This window comes from Nerophis ophidion, linkage group LG04 (assembly GCF_033978795.1).
Source record: "Nerophis ophidion isolate RoL-2023_Sa linkage group LG04, RoL_Noph_v1.0, whole genome shotgun sequence".
NCBI lineage: Eukaryota > Metazoa > Chordata > Actinopteri > Syngnathiformes > Syngnathidae > Nerophis > Nerophis ophidion.
In genome coordinates this window covers 52,429,964-52,452,230 of record NC_084614.1, presented here as the reverse complement: position 1 = coordinate 52,452,230, position 22,267 = coordinate 52,429,964, and the positions used below count along the sequence as shown (strand labels likewise).

The 22,267-nt window shown below is 38.9% G+C and overlaps 1 protein-coding gene across 2 annotated transcripts in view; it reads left to right on the top strand.

Annotated features, from left to right (window-relative positions):
• Positions 1 to 230: 230 nt before the first annotated feature.
• Positions 231 to 22,267, top strand: part of ankfy1 (ankyrin repeat and FYVE domain containing 1) — a 34,526-nt gene continuing 12,489 nt past the window's right edge. Inside the window, exons 1-15 of one of the 2 annotated variants that reach the window (XM_061898290.1) lie at positions 231 to 357; positions 4,157 to 4,364; positions 4,493 to 4,611; positions 4,772 to 4,907; positions 13,286 to 13,409; positions 14,637 to 14,786; positions 14,865 to 15,030; positions 15,160 to 15,364; positions 17,508 to 17,576; positions 17,726 to 17,928; positions 18,001 to 18,098; positions 19,697 to 19,898; positions 19,974 to 20,072; positions 20,168 to 20,321; positions 20,742 to 20,910. In XM_061898290.1, coding sequence (XP_061754274.1) covers positions 348 to 357; positions 4,157 to 4,364; positions 4,493 to 4,611; positions 4,772 to 4,907; positions 13,286 to 13,409; positions 14,637 to 14,786; positions 14,865 to 15,030; positions 15,160 to 15,364; positions 17,508 to 17,576; positions 17,726 to 17,928; positions 18,001 to 18,098; positions 19,697 to 19,898; positions 19,974 to 20,072; positions 20,168 to 20,321; positions 20,742 to 20,910 — 2,112 coding nt within the window. In that variant the 5' untranslated portion in view covers positions 231 to 347. Of the gene's footprint in view, positions 358 to 4,156; positions 4,365 to 4,492; positions 4,612 to 4,744; positions 4,908 to 13,285; positions 13,410 to 14,636; positions 14,787 to 14,864; positions 15,031 to 15,159; positions 15,365 to 17,507; positions 17,577 to 17,725; positions 17,929 to 18,000; positions 18,099 to 19,696; positions 19,899 to 19,973; positions 20,073 to 20,167; positions 20,322 to 20,741; positions 20,911 to 22,267 lie in introns of those variants that run through there. The other variant, XM_061898291.1, reaches the window with a different exon arrangement.

The following is a 22,267-nucleotide window of genomic DNA, read 5'->3' as shown; positions in this document are numbered from 1 at the left end:
TTTGCCTAATAAATCCTCAACAAAAATGTATTTAAATAAACTGTAAATTGTTTTCTTGCCTATGGTACTTATGTTGAGTTTGAAGCCATGCAGGTATAATATCCCACACAGGAAGAGTAGCAGACATTTAGTCGTATTTTGAAAGGTAGAACTTTGGATTAGTTGATTACGGAAAATTCCCAAAACTATTTAAATGAATATCAGCGCGACACACGCCTTGTAGTTGTCACGTGACTGTTTTGCTAAATAACGTACAAGAACGCTGCCCTTCCGCCAATCTCGCTCCAAACTTGTGTTATCGCGAGAACAACAACCGCTCACGACGCAAGTAGGCAACGCTGAGCAACATGGCGGAAGGTATGGTATTGAATTTTTGAGGCGGTCTCGTCTATTCGCTCTCTTTTATTTACACAAGCTACGTGGTTCAGGTGCCCTTTAAGTTGTTTAAGGACGTGGTTATTGTCCGGGGTTCGAAACACCGCGACACTGTTGCATGTTAGGCGTGTAAGTTAGTGCGATCAGCATCGCCGTTGCTAGCAGAATTGAATAGCTGCTTCGGGATGACTTTTATTCTTATATTCCACTTTAATGTCGCTGGTTAATTTCCTCGCAGATGAAACAATTGTATTTTTTAAAGACGACATTAATGTTATAGTAAAAGCTTGCCATACATTATCATGTGTTGTAGCGATCATGGTCAACATGATTTGTAAGTACAAATGTTTCCTGTGTAAATGAGGGTGTATTTGTTTATTTACTACTTATGCATTTTATATCTCTATATTATTTGCCAGATGTCAGGGCCACAGAGATTACACTCGTCACAATGTTGTCTTTACTTGTAAAACATCTGATATACTTGTACCAACTGGTTAAAGAATGCTGTGTTTTCTATGTTGTTAACGACATGGGTACTTATAAATAGTTTTTATTGTGATTATTTTACAGCAGGGGTCACCAACCTTTTTGAAACCAAGAGCTGCTTCTTGGGTACTGATTAATGCGAAGGGCTACCAGTTTGATACACACTTAAATAACTTGCCAGAAATAGCCAATTTGCTCAATTTACCTTTAATATATATATGTATATGTATGTATGTGTATGTATATATATATATATATATATATATATATATATATATATATATATATATATATATATATATATATATATATATATATATATATCCATCCATCAATTTTCTACCGCTTATTCCCTTTATATAAAATTAAAAAATGGGTATTTCTGTCTCATTCCGTGGACATTTTTTTTCCTTTAATGGAAGGTTTTTTGTAGAGAATAATTGATGAAAAACAATTAATTGAACGGTTTAAAAGAGAAGAAAACACAAAAAAAATGAAAATAAAATTTTGAAACATAGTTTATCTTCAATTTCGACTCTTTAAAATTCAACGAAAAAAGAAGAGAAAAACTAGCTAATTCAAATATCTTTGAAAAAATGTAATAATTTATCGAATGTCATTAGTAATGTTTCCTGATAAAGATTAATTTTAGAATTTTGATGACATGTTTTAAATAGGTTAAAATCCAATCTGGGCTTCACGGTGACAGAGGGGTTAGTGCGTCCGCCTCACAATATGAAGGTCCTGCAGTCCTGGGTTCAATTCCAGGCTTGAGATCTTTGTTCCCTGCGGGTACTCTGGCTTCCTCCCACCTCCAAAGACATGCACCTGGGGATAGGTTGATTGGAAACACTAAATTGGCACTAGTGTGTGAATGTGGGTGTGAATGTTGTCTGTCTATGTGTGTTGGCCCTGCGATGAGGTGGCGACTTCTCCAGGGTGTAAACCGCCTTCCGCCCGATTGAAGCTGAGATAGGCGCCAGCACCCCCCGCGACCCCAAAAGGGAATAAGCGGTAGGAAATGGATGGATGGATGGATGCACTTTGTTAGAATATATAACAAATTGGACTATATTTCTAACAAAGACAAATCATTATTCCTTCTAGATTTTCCAGAACAAACATTTTAAAAGAAATTAAAAAGACTTTAAAATAAGATTTCAATTTGATACTACAGATTTTCTAGATATGCCAGAATATTTTTTTGATTTTAATCATAATAAGTTTGAAGACATTTTTCGCAAATATTCTTCTTCGAAAAAACAGAAGCTAAAATGAAGAATTAAATAAAAATGTATTTGTTATTCTTTACAATAAAAAAAATTAATTCACTTGAACATTGATTTAAATTGTCAGGAAAGAAGAGGAAGGAATTTAAAAGGTAAAAAGGTATATGTGTTCAAAAATCCTAAAATCAATATTAAGGTTGTACTTTTTCTCTAAAATTGTCTTTCTGAAAGTTATAAGAAGCAAAGTAAAAAAATAAATGAATATATTTAAACAAGTGAAGACCAAGTCTTTAAAATATTTTCTTGGATTTTCAAATTCTATTTGAGTTTTGTCTCTCTTAGAATTAAAAATGTCGAGCAAAGCGAGACCAGCTTGCTAGTAAATAAATACAATTTAAAAAAATAGAGGCAGCTCACTGGTAAGTGCTGCTATTTGAGCTACTTTTAGAACAGGCCAGCGGGCTACTCATCTGGTCCTTACGGGCTACCTGGTGCCCGCGGGCACCGCTTTGGTGACCCCTGTTTTACAGTAACAATTTTCGTTCACCAGTGGTTCCAAATTCTCTTTTGCATTTCTCCATTGCTCAAATACCAATTACTTTTCCATGGGACGAACTATTCAAAGTTTGCTTTCAAAATTGCATGCATGTATTATGCCTGCTAAAGTTTGCAATATAATCGTGCCGTTGTTGTTGAATTAGTGTTAGGATGCTGCTCCTTCCTTATCACATGTTTTTTTTTTTTTACAAACACTTTCCTTAAGCACATGACCAGCAGCTAAGTTAAACTGCAGCACAAAGTAATTGCCTTCTCAGCGCTTTTTTCTATACCAAACTTTAGTGTTGTAAAGGAAGGAAGTCTGACCCTGTGGACTTGGCTGAGTCATGAATTTGTGTTTCAACATGAAGACATCAGAATTGTTAGATGATGTTCACATGTAAAGTGTCTAAAATAATTCAATCATTTCATTTTTCAAACAGCAAAGGTACTCCTTAGATCAGTGGTTCTCAAATGGGGGTACGCGTACCCCTGGGGGTACTTGAAGGTATGCCAAAGGGTACGTGAGATTTTTAAAAAATATTCTAATGATAGCAACAATGCAAAAATCCTCTATAAATATATTTTTTGAATAATACTTCAACAACATATGAATGTAAGTTCATAAACTGTAAAAAGAACTGCAACAATGCAATATTCAGTGTTGACAGCTAGATTTTTTGTGGACATTTTCCATAAGTATTGATGTTAAAGATTTCTTTTTTTTGTGAAGAAATGCTTAGAATTAAGTTCATGAATCCAGATGGATCTCTATTACAATTCCCAAAGAGGGCACTTTAGGTTGATGATTACTTCTATGTGTAGAAATCTTTATTTATAATTGAATCTGTTGTTTGTTTTTCAACAAGTTTTTAGTTATTTTTATATATATTTTTCAAAATAGTTCAAGAAAGACCACTACAAATGTGCAATATTTTGCACTGCTATACAATTTAATAAATCAGAAACTGATGACATAGTGCTGTATTTTACTGCTCTATCTCTTTTTTTCAACCAAAAATGTTTTGCTCTGATTAGGGGGTACTTGAATTAAAAAAATGTTCACAGGGGGTACATCACTGAAAAAAGTTTGAGAACCACTGCCTTAGATGCATTTTCTGTTATTTGTTTAATTGTAGGTAATTATTCCCAGTTAGTCATCATTGACCACTCATTAGGTACACCTTCACAAGGTAATTAGCAATAGCTTGTTGTGTTCTGCGTTTATGTAGAATTGAACTGCATCATACTTATGACGATACTTGTTGAAAGTAGCTCTCTAATTGCAAGTCTACACCACTGAAAACTGAACCCACTACTGTGTCTGACAATGTCATTTCAAATTGGGCATTGTTTGTGGTTAATATCATGCATTGTTATGGGCTCCTGTGTTTAATGTCCCAGGTCTTTATTGTCCTTTGTGGAAATCCTGTAACTTTCATGGAAGAATTTTTGTATGAGTCCATCACTGATTTGTTTTTTAAAACTGATTCTTATCCATACATATTGTCTCCGGTGTGGCACAGAGGAGGTGGCCAAGCTGCAAAAGCATCTGGCGCTGCTCAGGCAGGAGTATGTGAAGATGCAGCAGAAGTTGGCGGACACCGAGAGACGCTGTGCCATGCTTGCTGCTCAGACGTCCTGCCAAGGCTCCAGCAGCCCTGCAGAGGCAGACACCTTCATTAACCGCCTGCTGGACATCGTGTCCGACCTGTTTCAGCAGGAACAATACAGGTGGAACCCAGTGTTTTTTTTAAATAACTTTTGCATATGCAGCTTGTTCCATAGTTTTGTGTCTTCAATTCTGATTATTGTCACTCTGCGAATACGTTCTTGAGGATTTTGTGTGTTTTTATTTGCAGTGATCTGAAAGTAAAAGTGGCTGGGTATGAGCTCAGAGCCCACAAGTTCGTCCTGGCTGCTCGCAGTGACGTCTGGAGTCTTAGCAATATGGCCACTACCTCTGAACTGGACCTATCTGGTAGGTACTCTTCTGAAATAAATGCTAACAATGCAATAAGCCTTAGTCGCTCTGCATTTTTAAATAGAGGAAGATATATATTTATTTTTAAGTTTGAGTCTGAACTTCTAGTATTGCACTTTGTTTACTTTAGTGACAAGATAACCTGATGTGTCTGTAGACTGCAAACCTGAAGTTGCCATGGCAATGTTGTGCTGGGCATACACTGACAAGTTGGAGCTTAGTGAAGATGACGCGTTTCTTATTGAGTTGATGAAGGTGGCCAACCGCTTCCAGCTCAATCTCCTCAGAGAAAGGTCAGTATGTCACCAATACTAACACTTTTTCTTATTAAATACTAACACACACTTCACAGGCTCTTACTAGTTTCCAATAAGCATTCACTAACCATGACGTTAAGTGCACCTTCACAGACTCATGCTCTAATACGAAAGCTGTATCAAAATGTGTGCCTTTTTAGGAAAACAATACTTTAAAAACATTCAAATGTATTCCATTGGACATATCTCAGGGCTTTCATTTTATTATACAAGTAAAGGAACTCACATTTAGTTGTTATTGTTTTGCTTGGCTCATAACAATTTTCTAAACATTTTTATTTACTGCTGAATTCATCCTTGGGTACACAACACCGTCCAACTCACATTCTTCAAAATTATGTGCTAAGAAAAATAGGGCAATAATTAAAGTAAAAATTTCAGGTTTTCCAGTTAAGGAAATTGATCCACAGCAAAATAAAACTAGATAGATGGATAGTACTTTATTGATTCATTCAAGAGTGTTCCTTCAGGAAAATATTAATAATAAAAAAAACTGCCAAACCTTAAAAATTAGGGTTTTATATATATGCATATGTATGTGCATATATGTATATGTGTGTATGTATATGTGTGCGTGTGTGTTTATATATCTATCTATCTATCTACAAACCCCGTTTCCATATGAGTTGGGAATTTGTGTCAGATGTAAATATAAACGGAATACAATGATTTGCAAATCATTTTCAACCTACTTTCAGTTGAATATACCACAAAGACAACATATCTGATGTTCAAACTGATAAACATTTTTTTTGTGCAAATAATTATTAACTTTAAAATTTGATGCCAGCAACACGTGACAAAGAAGTTGGGAAAGGTGGCAATAAATACTGATAAAGTTGAGAAATGCTCATCAAACACTTATTTGGAACATCCCACAGGTGTGCAGGCTAATTGGGAACAGGTGGGTGCCATGATTGGGTATAAAAACAGCTTCCCAAAAATGCTCAGTCTTTCAAAAGAAAGGATGAGGCGAGGTACACCCCTTTGTCCACAACTGCGTGAGCAAATAGTCAAAGAGTTCAAGAACAACGTTTCTCAAAGTGCAATTGGAAGAAATTTAGGGATTTCATCATCTGCGGTCCATAATATCACCAAAAGTTTCAGAGAATCTGGATAAATCACTCCACGTAAGCGGCATGGCCGGAAACCAACATTAAATGACCGTGACCTTCGATCCTCAGACGGCACTGTATCAAAAACCGACATCAATCTCTAAAGGATATCACCACATGGGCTAAGGAACACTTCAGAAAACCACTGTCACTAAATACAGTTGGTCGCTACATCTGTAAGTGCAAGTTAAAACTCCACTATGCCAAGGGAAAGCCATTTATCAACAAAATCGAGAAAGGCCGCCGGCTTCTCAGGGCCCGAGATCACCTAAGATGGACTGATGCAAAGTGGAAAAGTGTTCCATGATCTGACGAGTCCACATTTCAAATTGTTTTTGGAAATATTCGACATCGTGTCATCCGGACCAAAGGGGAAGCGAACCATCCAGACTGTTATCCACGCAAAGTTCAAAAGCCAGCATCTGTGATGGTATGGGGGTGCATTAGTGCCCAAGGCAAGGGTAACTTACACATCTGTGAAGGCACCATTAATGCTGAAAGGTACATACAGGTTTTGGAACAACATATACTGCCATCTAAGCCCCTGCTTATTTCAGCAAGACAATGCCAAGCCACATTCAGCACGTGTTACAACAGCATGGCTTCATAAAAAAAGAGTGTGGGTACTTTCTTGGCCGGCTTGCAGTCCAGACCAGTCTCCCATCGAAAATACGACAGCGGAGACCCGGACTGTTGAACGACTGAAGCTCTATATAGAACAAGAATGGGAACGAATTCCACTTTCAAAGCTTCAACAATTGGTCTCCTCAGTTCCCAAACGTTTATTGTGTTGTTAAAAGAAAAGGTGATTTAACACAGTGGTGAACATGCCCTTTCCGAACTACTTTGGCATGTGTTGCAGCCATGAAATTCTAAGTTAATTATTGTTTCCTCCCAAAAAATAAAGTTTATGAGTTTGAACATCAAATATCTTGTTTTTGTAGTGCATTCAATTGAATATGGGTTGAAAGGATTTGCAAATCATTTTATCTATTAAATTTAACACAATTTCCCAACTCATATGGAAACAGGGTTTGTATCTATCAATCTCTAGATCTATATATATATATATATATATATATGTATGCATGTGTGTGTGTATGTATGTATGTATATATGTATATATATATATATATATATATATATATATATATATATATATATATATATATATATATATATATATAATCTACCTATATCTCCTTTCCCAGCTGTAATCTGTGATATTTCTACCTGATTAAATGCTTCTGATATTCTGTCCATGTTGTACAAGTTATTGGTCTTCATAGTGCTGCATGGCAGTTTTAACCTTCTGTAAAAAATTAATAAAATGTATTATTCAGCCTGCTAATCATTCTGTAATTGAAGACTCGACCAGAACATGTTATAAAATAATTTACACAATATTTCAGCCAGCCAGAAAAAAATCCACTCACCCCCATATTCCTCAACTGATGTAGTAGCATTTTTTTAGGTGCAAATATCACAGATGACATTACAAAACATCTCTGAAAAAGCATGATCGTAATGTGAGATATTTTTATTTTGTTAGGTTTCCCCTAAATTTTTAAAATACCTGTGGTAGTCGGGGCATGGTCAATATGACATTTTCACATGATTTGCTATTATACATATATTCTTTAAAAAGGCCCAAAAATGTGACTATACATTTAAAACAAATCCTTTATCATTAATTATAGTATTAACATATATTTTTCTTATCGTTTTTTTTTAATTATAGATTTTAAAATGTTTTCTTTTTATAGAACATTGCAGTTTGTTGAGAATAAATATTATTATTTTTTTTTTTTAATTTGTCCAATCCGGCAGCACGGTGAAACGGGTTAGTGCGTGTGCCTCACAATAAGAAGGTCTTGGGTGCGATCTCCGGGCTCTGGGTTTTCTGTGTAGAGGTTGCATGTTCTCCCCATGACTGCGTGGGTTCCTTCCGGGTCCTTCGGCTTCCTCCCGCCTCCAAATACATGCACTCGGGGATAGGTTGATTGGCAACACTAAATTGGCCGTGGTGTGTGAACGTTGTCCGTCTATCTGTGTTAGCCCTGCCATGAGCTGGTGACTTGTCCAGGGTGTACCCCGCCTTCTGCCAAAATGCAGCTGGGATAAGCCCCAGCACCCTTTGCGACCCCGAGAGGGACAAGCAGATCCGCGATGAATGGATAGATTTTTCCAACCCTTTTTGTCCCTCTTACTTAAATAAAATCTACTGGCACCATATCTAGCATCTTTGTAGTGTTATTGGAGACCGTGCTCATGTTTAGAGAATCTGTTCAGATACTTCTGTCGCGTCTTCTCGGTGACGAAAAGCGAGGTTCAGAGATCCTGACGTCACACTTGGTTTGCGTTGCTGAAAGCCTTTCTCTCATTAAAAGCCACCAGTGACATCTTAAATTGTGTAGATGGCAGTGAGCGCATAGATCCCGAATGTATTAAAGTACGTCCACAGAGCAGACAGGATGCCTCCGCTCCAAACAACCCCGTGCGTAAAGATCCGCCACCATCAAATACATTAAGGGGAAACCCGGAGTGTAGTTAAACCGGATGTATAGCGTAGCGCGTTTATTTTGTGATTGGTTTAAGAAAGTGACTTGAAATGTTTTGATGTTGAATCGACTTTTTGAAAAAAAGTCTCCTTTCGACTTCCCGTCAACCGCCTCTTGTTTCTGTTGAGCTTTTATGTTGTCTTACTTACTAAATCAGTCACAGTAACAATCTTAAATGTTATGGTATCACTGCACCTTAAGCGTAATCTGAACATGGAAGTGAAGCCCCACCCACGCTGAACAAACCTCAAGTGCAGCGGGCATTTGAAGATGGACATCTGCAGGGAAGTCGTCTCTTCTCACTGTGATATAGTCCTTTCTTGTCAGGAGAACAACTTGTCATGTCTTTGAACCTGATATTTACATATGGTAGCCTTTCCTTTTATCCATTTCTGCCCGCTTGTGGCTCATCAATAGCAAGTGAACTGCAGCAGAGTTTCCCTCGCTACGGCACGGGCCTAGCATCGAGAAAGGGCACGTGTGCGGAATCAGCCATTAAAAAAACTGTTGTGCCATTATTGGAAATTTATAGTTAACGCGTTATATCGTTAACTTTGACAGCCATAGTTTGTGTGTTTGGGCTGTCAAACGATTGAAATATTTATTTGTGATTACTGTATTTCCTTGAATAGCCGCCGGGACGCTAATTAATTTAAAACCTCTTCTCACTCCTGTGCTTATTCTAGGCATGCGGTAAAAGTAAGCAGACGCTAATAATTTGAAAACCTCTTCTCACCCCTGCGCTTACCAATGGCATGCAGTAAAAAATTGAGTGTGATAAAAGAAAAAATTAATAAAAAATTATTCTGCGGCTGCGGCCCGGTGGTTAGGGACCACTGCTCTACAACATGTCATCGCTCCCACCTTTGCACCATGCTATCTGCATGCCGGCCTGACGCATGCATTTCGCTGCTTTTCATACGAGATTGCAATGCATACTTGGTCAACAGCCATACCTTTTACGCTGATGGTTGTGATATAAACAACTGTAACACGTACTAATATGCGCCACACTCTGTGAACCCACACCAAACACATTTCTGGAGCACATTGGCTCTGTAACACATTATAAACGCAACATAAGAATTACCTATAATGCCATGCATCCATGACTCTTGGCTATATTATACACGCGCCCCCAACCCCGCCCACCTCAACCAATGTACGGTGGGGTGGGGGGGGGGGGGTTTGGTCCTAGCGGGTGTATAATATAGCCAAGAGTCATGGATGCATTGCATTCTGGGTGAGTGTTATGTCGCGTTTATAATGTGTTGCAGAGCCCATGTTCTCCAGAAATGTGTTTGGTGTTGGTTCACAGAGTGTGGCGCATATTAGTAAGTGTTAAAGTTGTTTATATCACAACCATTAGTGTGATCTGTATGGCTGTGGAACAAGACCCCTGGTTTACACATAGTAAAAGCAAAAAAACCTCCTGCGCCCTTTTGGAAAAAGTCGACAGGGGAGGCGTCACTCGTGACGTCACGAAATTGCCCCGGCGGTAAAAGTAAGCATGTGCTTATTAATTTGGGGTGCGTGTTTGACCCGGCAGTAATTCAAGGCAGGCGCATATTACAGGCCTGCGGCGATTCAAGGAAATACGGTAATCGTATTAAATTAATCGCAGAAAGATATCAATTACGAAAAATTGTGTTTTTGGTTTTAAATACCATGACTGGACCATAATTTGCTTGAATGAAATGTTTTTAAACTGTATGCTTTTTGAAACGGCACATCACGCAAAGGATATAAACACGTTTTTAAAGAGAATTTAAAAGAATACTTGCATTGCCTTGGTGTCTTGCCAAATTTTCTTTTTTTTAGGAAAACAGAATTGTTATTTCTGCTTTAGGAGCAATTGCATTTAGAGGAGAGGAGCTATACGTCCATGTTTAGATAGCAGTTTCATGCAATAATAACCCGGTATGTGGATTGTTACAATCATGCCTTGATTGTTCAAGATGTTAAGTGATATTTTTTCTTAATGATTAAATGTTTCTGATATGTTGTACTTTACAGGTTGTACAAAATAGTAGTAGCTGTTTATTTTGGACATGTTAAAAACAAAGCAAAAGAGAAAATAATAGAAAAACGGAAATAATGTTGATAACAAGATTATTTAATTGTAATTAAATTATAATTAAGTTATTAGTTCATAATTTGAAGTAATTTATTCTGATGTAAAGAAATATAAACACATATTTCACAATGAAAACATAAAACAATTAAACAATAGGTGCCAGCACCCCCGCGACCCCAAAAGGGAATAAGCGGTAGAAATGGATGGATAATGGTTAGGTTTTTTTCAAATCCAAAAAGGAGTGGGAAGAGGTGAAAACATTTACTCATACGTCTTATAAATCATATAACTAGCTTTCTTATCATTATTAATATTGTTATATAAAATGATAAATTACCGGTCTTAATAAAATACATTATACATAATGTTTTACCCACTTTACTCGCTTGAGACTTTTTTTTGCTTTAAATGTAATTCGTACTGTTTTTAGTTACACAAGATCTTTTTAATGTCAATATTTTTCATTGTAAGAAAAAAAATATTTGTGTAATCCTTATGAATGACCCTTATTGCTTTCTGCTTATGTAATTATTGCCCCAAACCTCTGCACGGTATAGCAAGTTAATGGAATTCATATTGCTGAATGACAATGTTTTAAACTTCTTTACCTACTTATTAATAACATGTAATATTCAGCCTGTTAAACATTCTTCAATTGCTACTATCAATCAGAAGAGGTTATAAAAGAATATACCATAGTGATGGTAATATTTTGTAGTGAACTGAAATTACCCGATGTGGGCTCCAGAGGGCAGTGGCAGGCCTGCTCATAGTATTAAACCTAGTGCCGCTCACACTGGTGAATGAATGATAGGTGGTGGTCGAAGGGGCTGTATGCGCAGATTGGCAGCCACACTTCCGTCAGTTTACCTCACGGCAGCTATGGCTAAAAATGTAGCTTACCACCACCAAGTGTGAATGTGGAGTGAATGAATGATGGGTTCTCACTTCTCTGTGAGCACTTTGAGACTGTAGTTGATAGGAAAGTGCCATATAAATCTCATCCATCATAATTATTCCATCCATCCATCCATCATCTTCCGCTTATCCGAGGTCGGGTCGCGGGGGCAGCAGCCTAAGCAGGGAAGCCCAGACTTCCCTATCTCCAGCCACTTCGTCTAGCTCTTCCCGGGGGATCCCGAGGCGTTCCCAGGCCAGCCGGGAGACATAGTCTTTCCAACGTGTCCTGGGTCTTCCCCGTGGCCTCCTACCAGCTGGACGTGCCCTAAACACATCCCTAGGGAGGCGTTCGGGTGGCATCCTGACCAGATGCCCGAACCACCTCATCTGGCTCCTCTCGATGTGGAGGAGCAGCGGCTTTACGTTGAGCTCCTCCCGGATGGCAGAGCTTCTCACCCTATCTCTAAGGGAGAGACCCACCACCCGGCGGAGGAAACTCATTTCGGCCGCTTGTACCCGTGATCTTATCCTTTCGGTCATGACCCAAAGCTCATGACCATAGGTGAGGATGGGAACGTAGATCGACCGGTAAATTGAGAGCTTTGCCTTCCGGCTCAGCTCCTTCTTCACCACAACGGATCGATACAACGTCCGCATTACTGAAGACGCCGCACCGATCCGCCTGTCGATCTCACGATCCACTCTTCCCCCACTCGTGAACAAGACTCCTAGGTACTTGAACTCCTCCACTTGGGGCAGGGTCTCCTCCCCAACCCGGAGATGGCACTCCATATTATTTTTCATATTGTTTTCATCAGTAACTGGACGTCATTACTTTTTCCCCAAAATTATAGAGTGGGCCGATGTTCGAATACGTTAATCGAGCATGAAAACAATTATCTGCACAAGTGGTAGACATAGATAGAGATATGTATGTATGTATATATAATGTACACATATTAAAAGACAATTAAGGGTTTAAAGAGAGAAAATCCTACTGGAGCAGCATTGCACGCAAGGGTGACGTCAGGCTGGTGAAGCTCTCGCTATATGTCATGGACATCAAACGGCAGAAGTAAAGACTCTCTAACCACGGGTACAGTCTCCAGTAACATGCTAGATATGTTTCTAGTCGTTTTTAATTAAATAAATAAAAAAAGTCCCTAGAAGGATTAGAGAACTCCCTAGAAACATTCTCAACATAGTACATTGTAAAATAAACAGCAACAATTGAAAAAATTAGCAAAACCATGTAATATAAAAATCATTGTCACTAATAATTAATAAGACAGATTTTGTTAGGTATATATTCACATTTTTAATGCCTTTTTTAAAAAAAATATGCATCATCTCAATTTGCAACTTATTTGATGATCTCAAATAAGTTGTATAATTGCCCCTCCCTACCACACCTCTAGCCACGCACCCACAGGTATGTTGGCAATCTGGGGAAAACCTTTCCTTTTTTTCTCCCATGTTGATTCTCGTTATACTTTTTTTTAAAGTTGTTGACTATAACTTCCAGTATTCCCTGCTCACATCACAATAATACGATGTGTACAACTGCACTGTATCTTAAGAGTTACTTCAAATGTAAACAATAAGCTTCATGACAGGCAATGCAATTCTTCTGTTTCCAACTAAACTCAGTGTTGTCATTTGATGAGTCCAACATATGTAGGTGACTATGTGTGTGTTTAGGTGTGAAAAAGGTGTCATGTCCTCCGTAAATGTCAGGAACTGCATTAGCTTCTACCAAACAGCTGAGGAACTAAAAGCCACAACACTCATGAACTACTGTGGGGAGATAATAGCCAGTCACTGGGTGAGTTCCACACGCACAGTTCTACAGTACTCTTCCGTATTGCCAACATTCTATGTAGATGCATGCATGTACATTATGCATATACAGTATAGAAGGCACATTTACAACAGAAAAGTCATTTAAAGTAGTTTGCAATAAAAATGATCAATTTTCCAATGCATTACGATGAGCACGTAGACTGTCGTCCAAATATGAATTATTTACAAAGTTAAGTACGATAATGCAGACAGTTCTAAAATGCAGGTCTCGCATGGACACACACGAAAAAGGAGAGGAGAACATGCCAATCACAGCGCCAAGCTACTGTAGCTTGAACGTAAAGTAGTAAAACAAGAAAATAATAAATACTTTGTACACAAACTTTTGTGCGTGCGCATGGTAGATGTGGGTCATCGGGGTATTGTTTTTAAGTCTGTAAAGTACTTTGTGTTGTATTTCTTTTATGTGGGAAATAGGAATTTATAAATAAAGATTGATTGATTCATTAAAAAGCTATTGTGTGCAGCAGGTGCCTTCCCCTCGCCACGGTGCGCCTTGACAGTCTCAAGCGTTCCGGACTCAGACTCTTTATTACTTCCGCCACAGAAGTTATGTTTTCGCCAGGGTTGTTTGTCTGTTTGTTAGCAACATAACTAATCAGATATGGACAGATTTTGAAAAAAAAAAAAAAATCCTCTTATCAATTCTGAAACGGAACACACTTCACTTCCTTTTTCGTCTTTTTCTCCCCTTTACGGCGCTCCACACCCCCAAATTGCGGTCCCACAGGGGATTCCGTGAGACGTAGTTTATTTTCAGACCCGTCAAAGCAAAAAAGCCAGAAAAGGCTCCAGTTTTCATACCCTGTGCATACTTGTCTTTTTTAATAATTATTCATGCTCGCTGATGTGGCTTGGTTCGGTTAGTAGAGCGGCCGTGCCAACAACTTCGGGGGTTCCAGGTTCAATTCCCGCTTCCGCCATCCTAGTCACTGCTGTTGTGTCCGTGGGCAAGACACTACACACCTGCTCCCAGTGCCACCCACATTGGTTTAAATGTAGCTTTAACATGTAGATAACAGGTCTCTCTATAAACAGCACTTTAAATCTCTAGAGAAGAAAAAAACGCCATATAAATATAATCACCTTCACTTCTTTGAGCCATAACACAGATTTGATCATTAACACAGCTTCACAATTATATTTTTGCAAGCAGGTACAGTAATTGCTTATCTCTTGTCTGTGTCAGGATGATCTGAGAAAAGATGATTTCAGCACCATGAGTGCGCAGCTTTTGTACAAGATGATCAAGTCTAAAACGGACTACCCTCTCCACAAAGCCATCAACGTTGAGCGAGAAGATGTGGTTTTCCTCTTTCTCATTGAGATGGACTCTCAGGTAGGTCTGTTGCTAACAGTTACTAATTGTGTAATAAGTTTCCCATTGAGCTCTAATACATATTTTGTCTGTTCTTAGTTGCCTGGCAAGCTGAATGAAGTTGACAACAATGGCGACCTGGCTCTCGACCTGGCGCTCTCTCGGAAGTTGGAAAGTATCGCAACTACTCTAGTGAACAACAAAGCCGATGTTGATATGGTAGACCAAAGCGGATGGAGCCTTCTGCATAAGGCCATCCAAAGAGGTTAGAAGTTACTACTTCAATTTTGTATCACCAGACGTATTAAATCGGAAAATAAATGACCAACAGGATATCTTTTTTCTAAACTAATTGCTGCTGATAAACATCTTTTCTATCGTTTTTTTCCCCCAGGTGATGAATTTGCCTCCATCTTCTTAATTCGTCACTCAGCTCAGGTCAATGCTGCCACTGTGGGCGCGGTGGAAACTCCTCTTCACCTGGTTTGTTCTTTTAGCCCCAAGAAGCACTCTGCCGATGTGATGAGTGGCATGGCACACATTGCAGAAGCTCTGCTCAAAGCTGGAGCCAACCCCAACATGCAGAACAGCAAGGGCAGGTTAGTTGCATACTTTATTTTAGGGATGCACCCAAATGAAAATTCTTGGCCGGAGACTACTCGTGTTTTAAGACTCTTGATCTCTGCCGCTCTATGATGTTATCGATGAACAGCGAATGCTGCTGCTTCAGCTGCGCTTCCCGCTGATCAGCTGCGCTTCCCGCTGACAATGTCCACTTAATATTGCCTTGTAAATTGCTGTCCTGAGTTCTTTCTTGAATATATTGAATTTCGACCAAATGGCAGACACGTTGTACAAAACCCATTTCCATATGAGTTGGGAAATTGTGTTAGATGTAAATATTAACGGAATACAATGATTTGCAAATCCTTTTCAACCCATATTCAATTGAATGCACTACAAAGACAAGATATTTGATGTTCAAACTCACAAACTTTATTTTTTTTTTTGCAAATAATAATTAACTTAGAATTTCATGGCTGCCACACGTGCCAAAGTAGTTGGGAAAGGGCATGTTCACCACTGTGTTACATCACCTTTTCTTTTAACAACACTCAAACGTTTGGGAACTAAGGAAACTAATTGACTTTTGAAGTGGAATTCTTTCCCATTCTTGTTTTATGTAGAGCTTCAGTCGTTCAACAGTCCGGGGTCTCCGCTGTCGTATTTTACGCTTCATAATGCGCCACATATTTTCGATGGGAGACAGGTCTGGACTGCAGGCGGGCCAGGAAAGTACCCGCACTCTTTTTTTTTTTTTTTTTACGAAGCCACGTTGTTGTAACACGTGCTAAATGTGGCTTGGCAATGTCTTGCTGAAATAAGCAGGGGCGTCCATGAAAAAGATGGCGCTTAGATGGCAGCATATGTTGTTCCAAAACCTGTATGTACCTTTCAGCATTAATGGTGCCTTCACAAATGCCTTGGACACTAATGTACCCCCATACCATCACAGATGCTGGCTTTTGAACTTTGCGTCGATTACAGTCTGGATGGTTCGCTTCCCCTTTGGTCTGGATGACATGATGTCGAATCTTTCCAAAACACAATTTGAAATGTGGACTGGTCAGACCGCAGAACACTTTTCCACTTTGCATCAGTCCATCTTAGATGATCTCGGGCCCAGAGAAGCCGATGGCGTTTGTGGATGTTGTTCATAAATGGCTTTCGCTTTGCATAGTCGAGCTTTAACTTGCACTTACAGCTGTAGCGACGAACTGTATTTAGTTACAGTGGTTTTCTGAAATGGTCCTGAGCCTATGTGGTGATATCCTTTAGAGATTGATGTCGGTTTTTGATACAGTGCCGTCTGAGGGTTTGAAGGTCACGGTCATTCAATGTTGGTTTCGGGCCATGCCGCTTACGTGGAGTGATTCCTCCAGATTCTCTGAACCTTTTGATGATATTATGGACCGTAGATGTTGAAATCCCTAAATTTCTAACAATTGCATTTTGAGAAACGTTCTTAAACTGTTTGACTATTTGCTCACGCACTTTTGGACAAAGGGGTGTACCTCGCCCCATCCTTTGTTGTGAAAGACTGAGCATTTTTTGCGAAGCTGTTTTTATACCCAATCATTGCACCCACCTGTTCCCAATTAGCCTGCACACCTGTGGGATGTTTCAAATAAGTGTTTGATGAGCATTCCTCAATTTTATCAGTATTTATTGCCACTTTTACTAACTTCTTTGTCACGTGTTGCTGGCATCAAATTATAAAGTTAATGATTATTTGCAAAAAAAAATGTTTATCAGTTTGAACATCAAATATGTTGTCTTTGTAGCATATTCAACTAAATATGGGTTGAAAATGATTTGCAAATCATTGTATTCTGTTTATATTTACATCTATCACAATTTCCCAACTCATATGGAAACGGGGTTTGTATTTGCTCCAGACAAGTGCGTGCTTCTTGCTTTTGTCATCACAACATCCTGTTTTGGCCGTGCTGTTTTGCTGATGAAAGTATGTTATCCGAAAGTTGAAAAGGTAATTTTTGGCATTTTTTAGTGGTTGAAATTTTGGTGTATCACTTCTTTATTTATATCTAATTATTATCTTTATTCTTCAAGAAGTTTTGCATGTATGGTAAAATTGACAGTCAAGAATCTCTAAAGTTATAAACATGTGAATAGTACAGTCGGTAGAGTTTAATTTTAGTGTTTTCTTTCTTTTGTCAGAACTCCTTTGCATGAAGCAGTGGCTTCAGGGAATGAGCCGGTGTTCATGCAGCTACTACAGTGCAAACAGTAAGTTACATTTTTCGACACTAGCACATATCACATAAAAATGTTCATGCCATTATGACTAAGGAGCTCACGCATATTTTAGTTGATTTCTCACTCAGCATAAATGTCAAATGAATAAAAATGATCCTTTATCCAATCAATGTTCTCAGTCTGGACCTAGAACTTAAAGACCACGAGGGCAGCACAGCTCTGTGGCTGGCTTTGCAATACATCACCGTCTCTTCAGACACTTCTGTCAATCCATTCCACAATGACGGTCCAGTGGTCAACGGCACCTCATTTGATGAAAATAGCTTTGCATCACAGCTAATCCAAAGGGGGAGCAATGCTGATGCACCTGATATGTCAACAGGTGTGCATCACTTTCTAATACGTTATGGTTATATTGCGTTTTCATCAGCTGTTATATTCTTTTCATTTGCAGGAAACTGTCTAATGCAAAGAGCAGCTTGTGCAGCCAATGAGGAAGCTGCTCTATTCTTAGCCACTCATGGGGCAAAGGTCAATCATGTTAACAAATGGGTGCGTAAAACATAACTAAACACACACACATTGTCTGGTCGGTACCTCACTTTTTGGGCCACAGTTTTTCTGTATTTTTTTTCCTGCCTATCAAAATGATTGCTTTATTTTGTTTGTCAGTAAAATCAGAAACATTTTCAGTAAAAGTGTAACCCGTGTACTGGATACTATAGGACTTTTTTAAAGTTGGAAGTTACTAAATACAACACTTTTAAATGGTAAATTGTTTCTTATTCCTTGACGACTCGTAACACCAGTGATTCTCACCAGTGGTTTGCCTGCAGGACCCATCATCACACCATAATGGCAAGCAGTGACCTAAATTCCTGAATTTTTCAAGATCAAATAACGTGTATTTAATGAAAAGACATTAAAGTGCAGTTTGAATTTGAGGTGGTGTAAAATAACAAAGCACCACAAAACAAGTTCAATGATAATTTCAGGGAAAACAAAATACATTTGTAACCATAAATGTAGGATTAAACTTATTTTTGTACAACTTATTTCGTGGAAAAAAAGGTCAAAATTGTGTTCAGGTTTCAGTACATGGTAAATCTGAGTAGTTGAATCAGAGCAAACATGTACAGTAGATATAAGGTGTGATTCAAAATATTAATACAATAATATTTTTTCTGTTGAATAACTCGTCAGGTATATTTCAATTCCCTGTTAGGCCAAAAAGTTCAGTCAGCATAAATTAGCTCAGGCTGCACAACTTGAGGTGGATTGGGGGTTGTGGGATGCCTTTTCTCAGCAGGAGAATTCAACAGATTGGAATGTAGATTTAAATTGTTTCAACCTCTATGCTAGTGCTGAACATAAAATCAAATAATGTCCTCGTTGCATTTTTTTCTTCTGTGCAATGTGCAGACAAAAGGGGGTAGGCATTGCTAGAGGCGCAACGGTGTTTGGACTACATGTCACTTGGAGGGCTTTTTGCTACTCTGAACACACACCAGGGTTTCCCGCAGCGCTTTGTTGTTAACAACAAAGAGCCACTGCCTAAACTAACGTCTTAACAAGCTGCTACGCTTCGTTCTGCCTCTGTCAGTACGTCTCTGCAGCACCTAGGATTGTCTCACCCACAGAACCATCTGATTGGTTACACGCAGAGCGGTAACAGTCAATTAGCAGTGCGTATTCAGAGTGCATGTAATAGCCAATCAGCAGTGCATATTCAGAGCACAAGTAACAGCCAATCAGCTGTCAATCAGCGGTGTGGTGAGCAGATAGGTGTTTAGCGGGTGAGCATAAGGCACCGGACTCTCCCCAATTTATAATAAACACCTCTCCAACTCAACGTCACTATGAGCCCGTTGACCTTTTAGAATTATAAGCGGCAGCTCAGCTCGCTTGCGGTCCTTGAGGTAAGAGCTAATTAGCTTTTAGCGTAACGTTAGCTCACTGTGCGGTGTGTGCGCCCCACATTAAACGGACAGATGTAGTCCAATGTAAGGAGTTAAACAATATTATCACAGCAAAACGTAACATTTTGTGTGACACATGTCTCGGTAGACTAGAACAGTTTATTTGTTCCTAGAATAAAATGTGGAGTTATTGTAATCATGCTGTAAATGTGATTATGTAAATCATTTCAGGGTGAAAGCTCTCTTCATACAGCCTGCCGCAGTGGCTTGGCTAGCCTGACAGCAGAGCTGCTACAGCAGGGAGCGAACCCTAACCTGCAGACCCAAAAGTCTCTGCCTGACGACACCGTTGGTGTGGCTATGCAGACCCCCCTCCACATGGCAATTGCTCACAACCATTCAGATGTGGTCTCTGTCATCCTCGAGCAAAAAGGTATAGGCTTTTATTTACTTTTGATGTCTATGTATCAGTGAAACAACTTGTGTATTCTTCATATCTGTATTGCAGCAAATGCACTACATGCCTCAAACAATTTCCAGATCATTCCAGACTTTAGTCTCAAGGATTCTGTGGACCAGACAGTATTGGGCCTGGCTCTATGGACAGGTACATGGTAGCGTCCTTACAAGTAAATACTGTAGCACAGTTCTATGGTTTGTAAGTCTGCATTGTGAGGCCTCACTTTGCCATTCCGCTGTCAGGTATGCACACCATAGCAGCTCAGCTTCTGGGCTCAGGAGCTTCTATCAATGACACCATGTCCAATGGACAAACCCTGCTTCACATGGCCATACAGAGACAGGACAGCAAGGGTGCCCTTTTCCTTCTTGAGCACCAGGCAGACATCAACGTTCGGTAACAGTCTAAACATTCTGATGCATTCATCGAACTTTTCATTCTATCTACGTTTGGGTGTTTGTCTTTTAAATAGGTCTGTCAAAGCTAATGGGTTTATCATTGCGATTGATCTCAAAACATTATTGTTAATCCTGCATAAACACATATTAATTGTGACATTGTACGGATGCCACACAATGCAAATGTCTGTGCAAAGATTAGTAAGGAGACTCTGGATGTGCTCGCTGGCAAATTTCACTTCAAAATAAACCCAGATGAGACTGGATAAACTTTACAAGTTTTGAACAAAAAGCTGAAATGCTACTTTCAAGAGTCAGAAGAAAATTAGATTATTGGTCAAAAACAAGTTTATCCACTGTCTTTTATTTGACTTTGCAATATATTTGAAACAAACATTTATGTACATTTCCTTGTCAGTACTTTGGAGGGTCAAACTGCACTGCAGTTGGCCATCAGCAACCAGCTACCACTAGTAGTGGATGCCATTTGCACTCGAGGAGCTGATATGTCTGTGGTTGATGACAAAGGCGACACTCCTTTGTGGTTGGCTTTGGAGAGTGGCCTGGAAGATATTGCATCCACGCTGGTAAGATGCATGTACATCAGTGGTACAGTATAATGACGAAAATTCTGTCTCTTTGTGGAGAGCCAGCTCTTGACTCGGCTAACTGAAAAAAAATGTTCCGGCTCCTTAGATTTTTTGTTAGTAATAGTATTTATATGGTTTTATTAATAGACTTAACATGTACAATGTACATAAATACATTTTAGTTTTTGAAAAAACACAAATTTAACCAAACATCACTCAACGAAATAGAACTTATTATTTGCAACCTTGTACAGCGAAAAACAAAACGCAAAATCTTCCACAATGGAAAATGACTTGAAATCCTGCGCGATCATTTTAGCCAGTGTCTCATCAATTGAGGTTTGTTTTGCTGGGGTCATGGCCTTTTCCAAAAACAGGCTAATAGAGTTCTGGGATGTAGGTCTACTAGGTGGCTGTGGTGGTAATATACCAGCTGATGCTACAGACATAGGAGCAGCAACAGTTGACACACTTAAGAGTCCCTTGCTGGTCTTTTTTCTAACTCCATTAATTGCACTGTTGAATGATTAGTTTGCATATGCATGTGCAGGTTGTTTGTGGAGCCTGCTCGATATGAAAGTTTTATTTTACAAAGTGTAAATTCTACCTTTCCGGAGTCTTTAACAACAACAACAAATGTGTTGAAATCTTTCTCCTTTTCCTGCTGTTACTCATCTTCAGTAAAATGGTATAATCCTCTAGCGCTCGTGTTGTCTCCCTCTCTCCTGTTTGTGTGTGCTGCATACGATTGTGTATAATTCCTCCCAAAACCCCCTCTTGCTCAGTGTCGTCACATAGACGCTGCCACAGCCACACATGTTGACCAATACAGCTTAAAAAGACAATAAAAAAAAAGTAAAAAATCGATTGTTGTAGTTCACTTCAAAGAGCTGGCTCTCGTTTGCAACTGACCCATCACTAGTACAATATATTATCAGGATGCTCCTTATGCTGCTGATTCTCATACTGATCATCCATGATTTAGATTGGCCGATATACCATTCATTAACGGTGCATTTTTCACTTAATGTATGGTGAATTCTGTTATCACTTTAACAGTATCAACACTGTATTTAATTTTTTTTCCTATTTTCTTTTATTACATACAATTGTTTGAGCAATACAAAGTCAATAGTACATAACTAGACACAATTAAACACCACTCATTTAAATAATTGGTTCTTTGCCCTCGAAATCCTCCTGTTCTAGGATATTATTCCCTGAGTTTGTAAAGATTTCTATAAAATGAATATATTGACTTCATTTTAGACTGAATTCTACAGATGCTATTCTTGGCATAGACACCGCCAATTTATGGATTGGTTCGATTGTGCTGTGAAATGACTGTCAATGC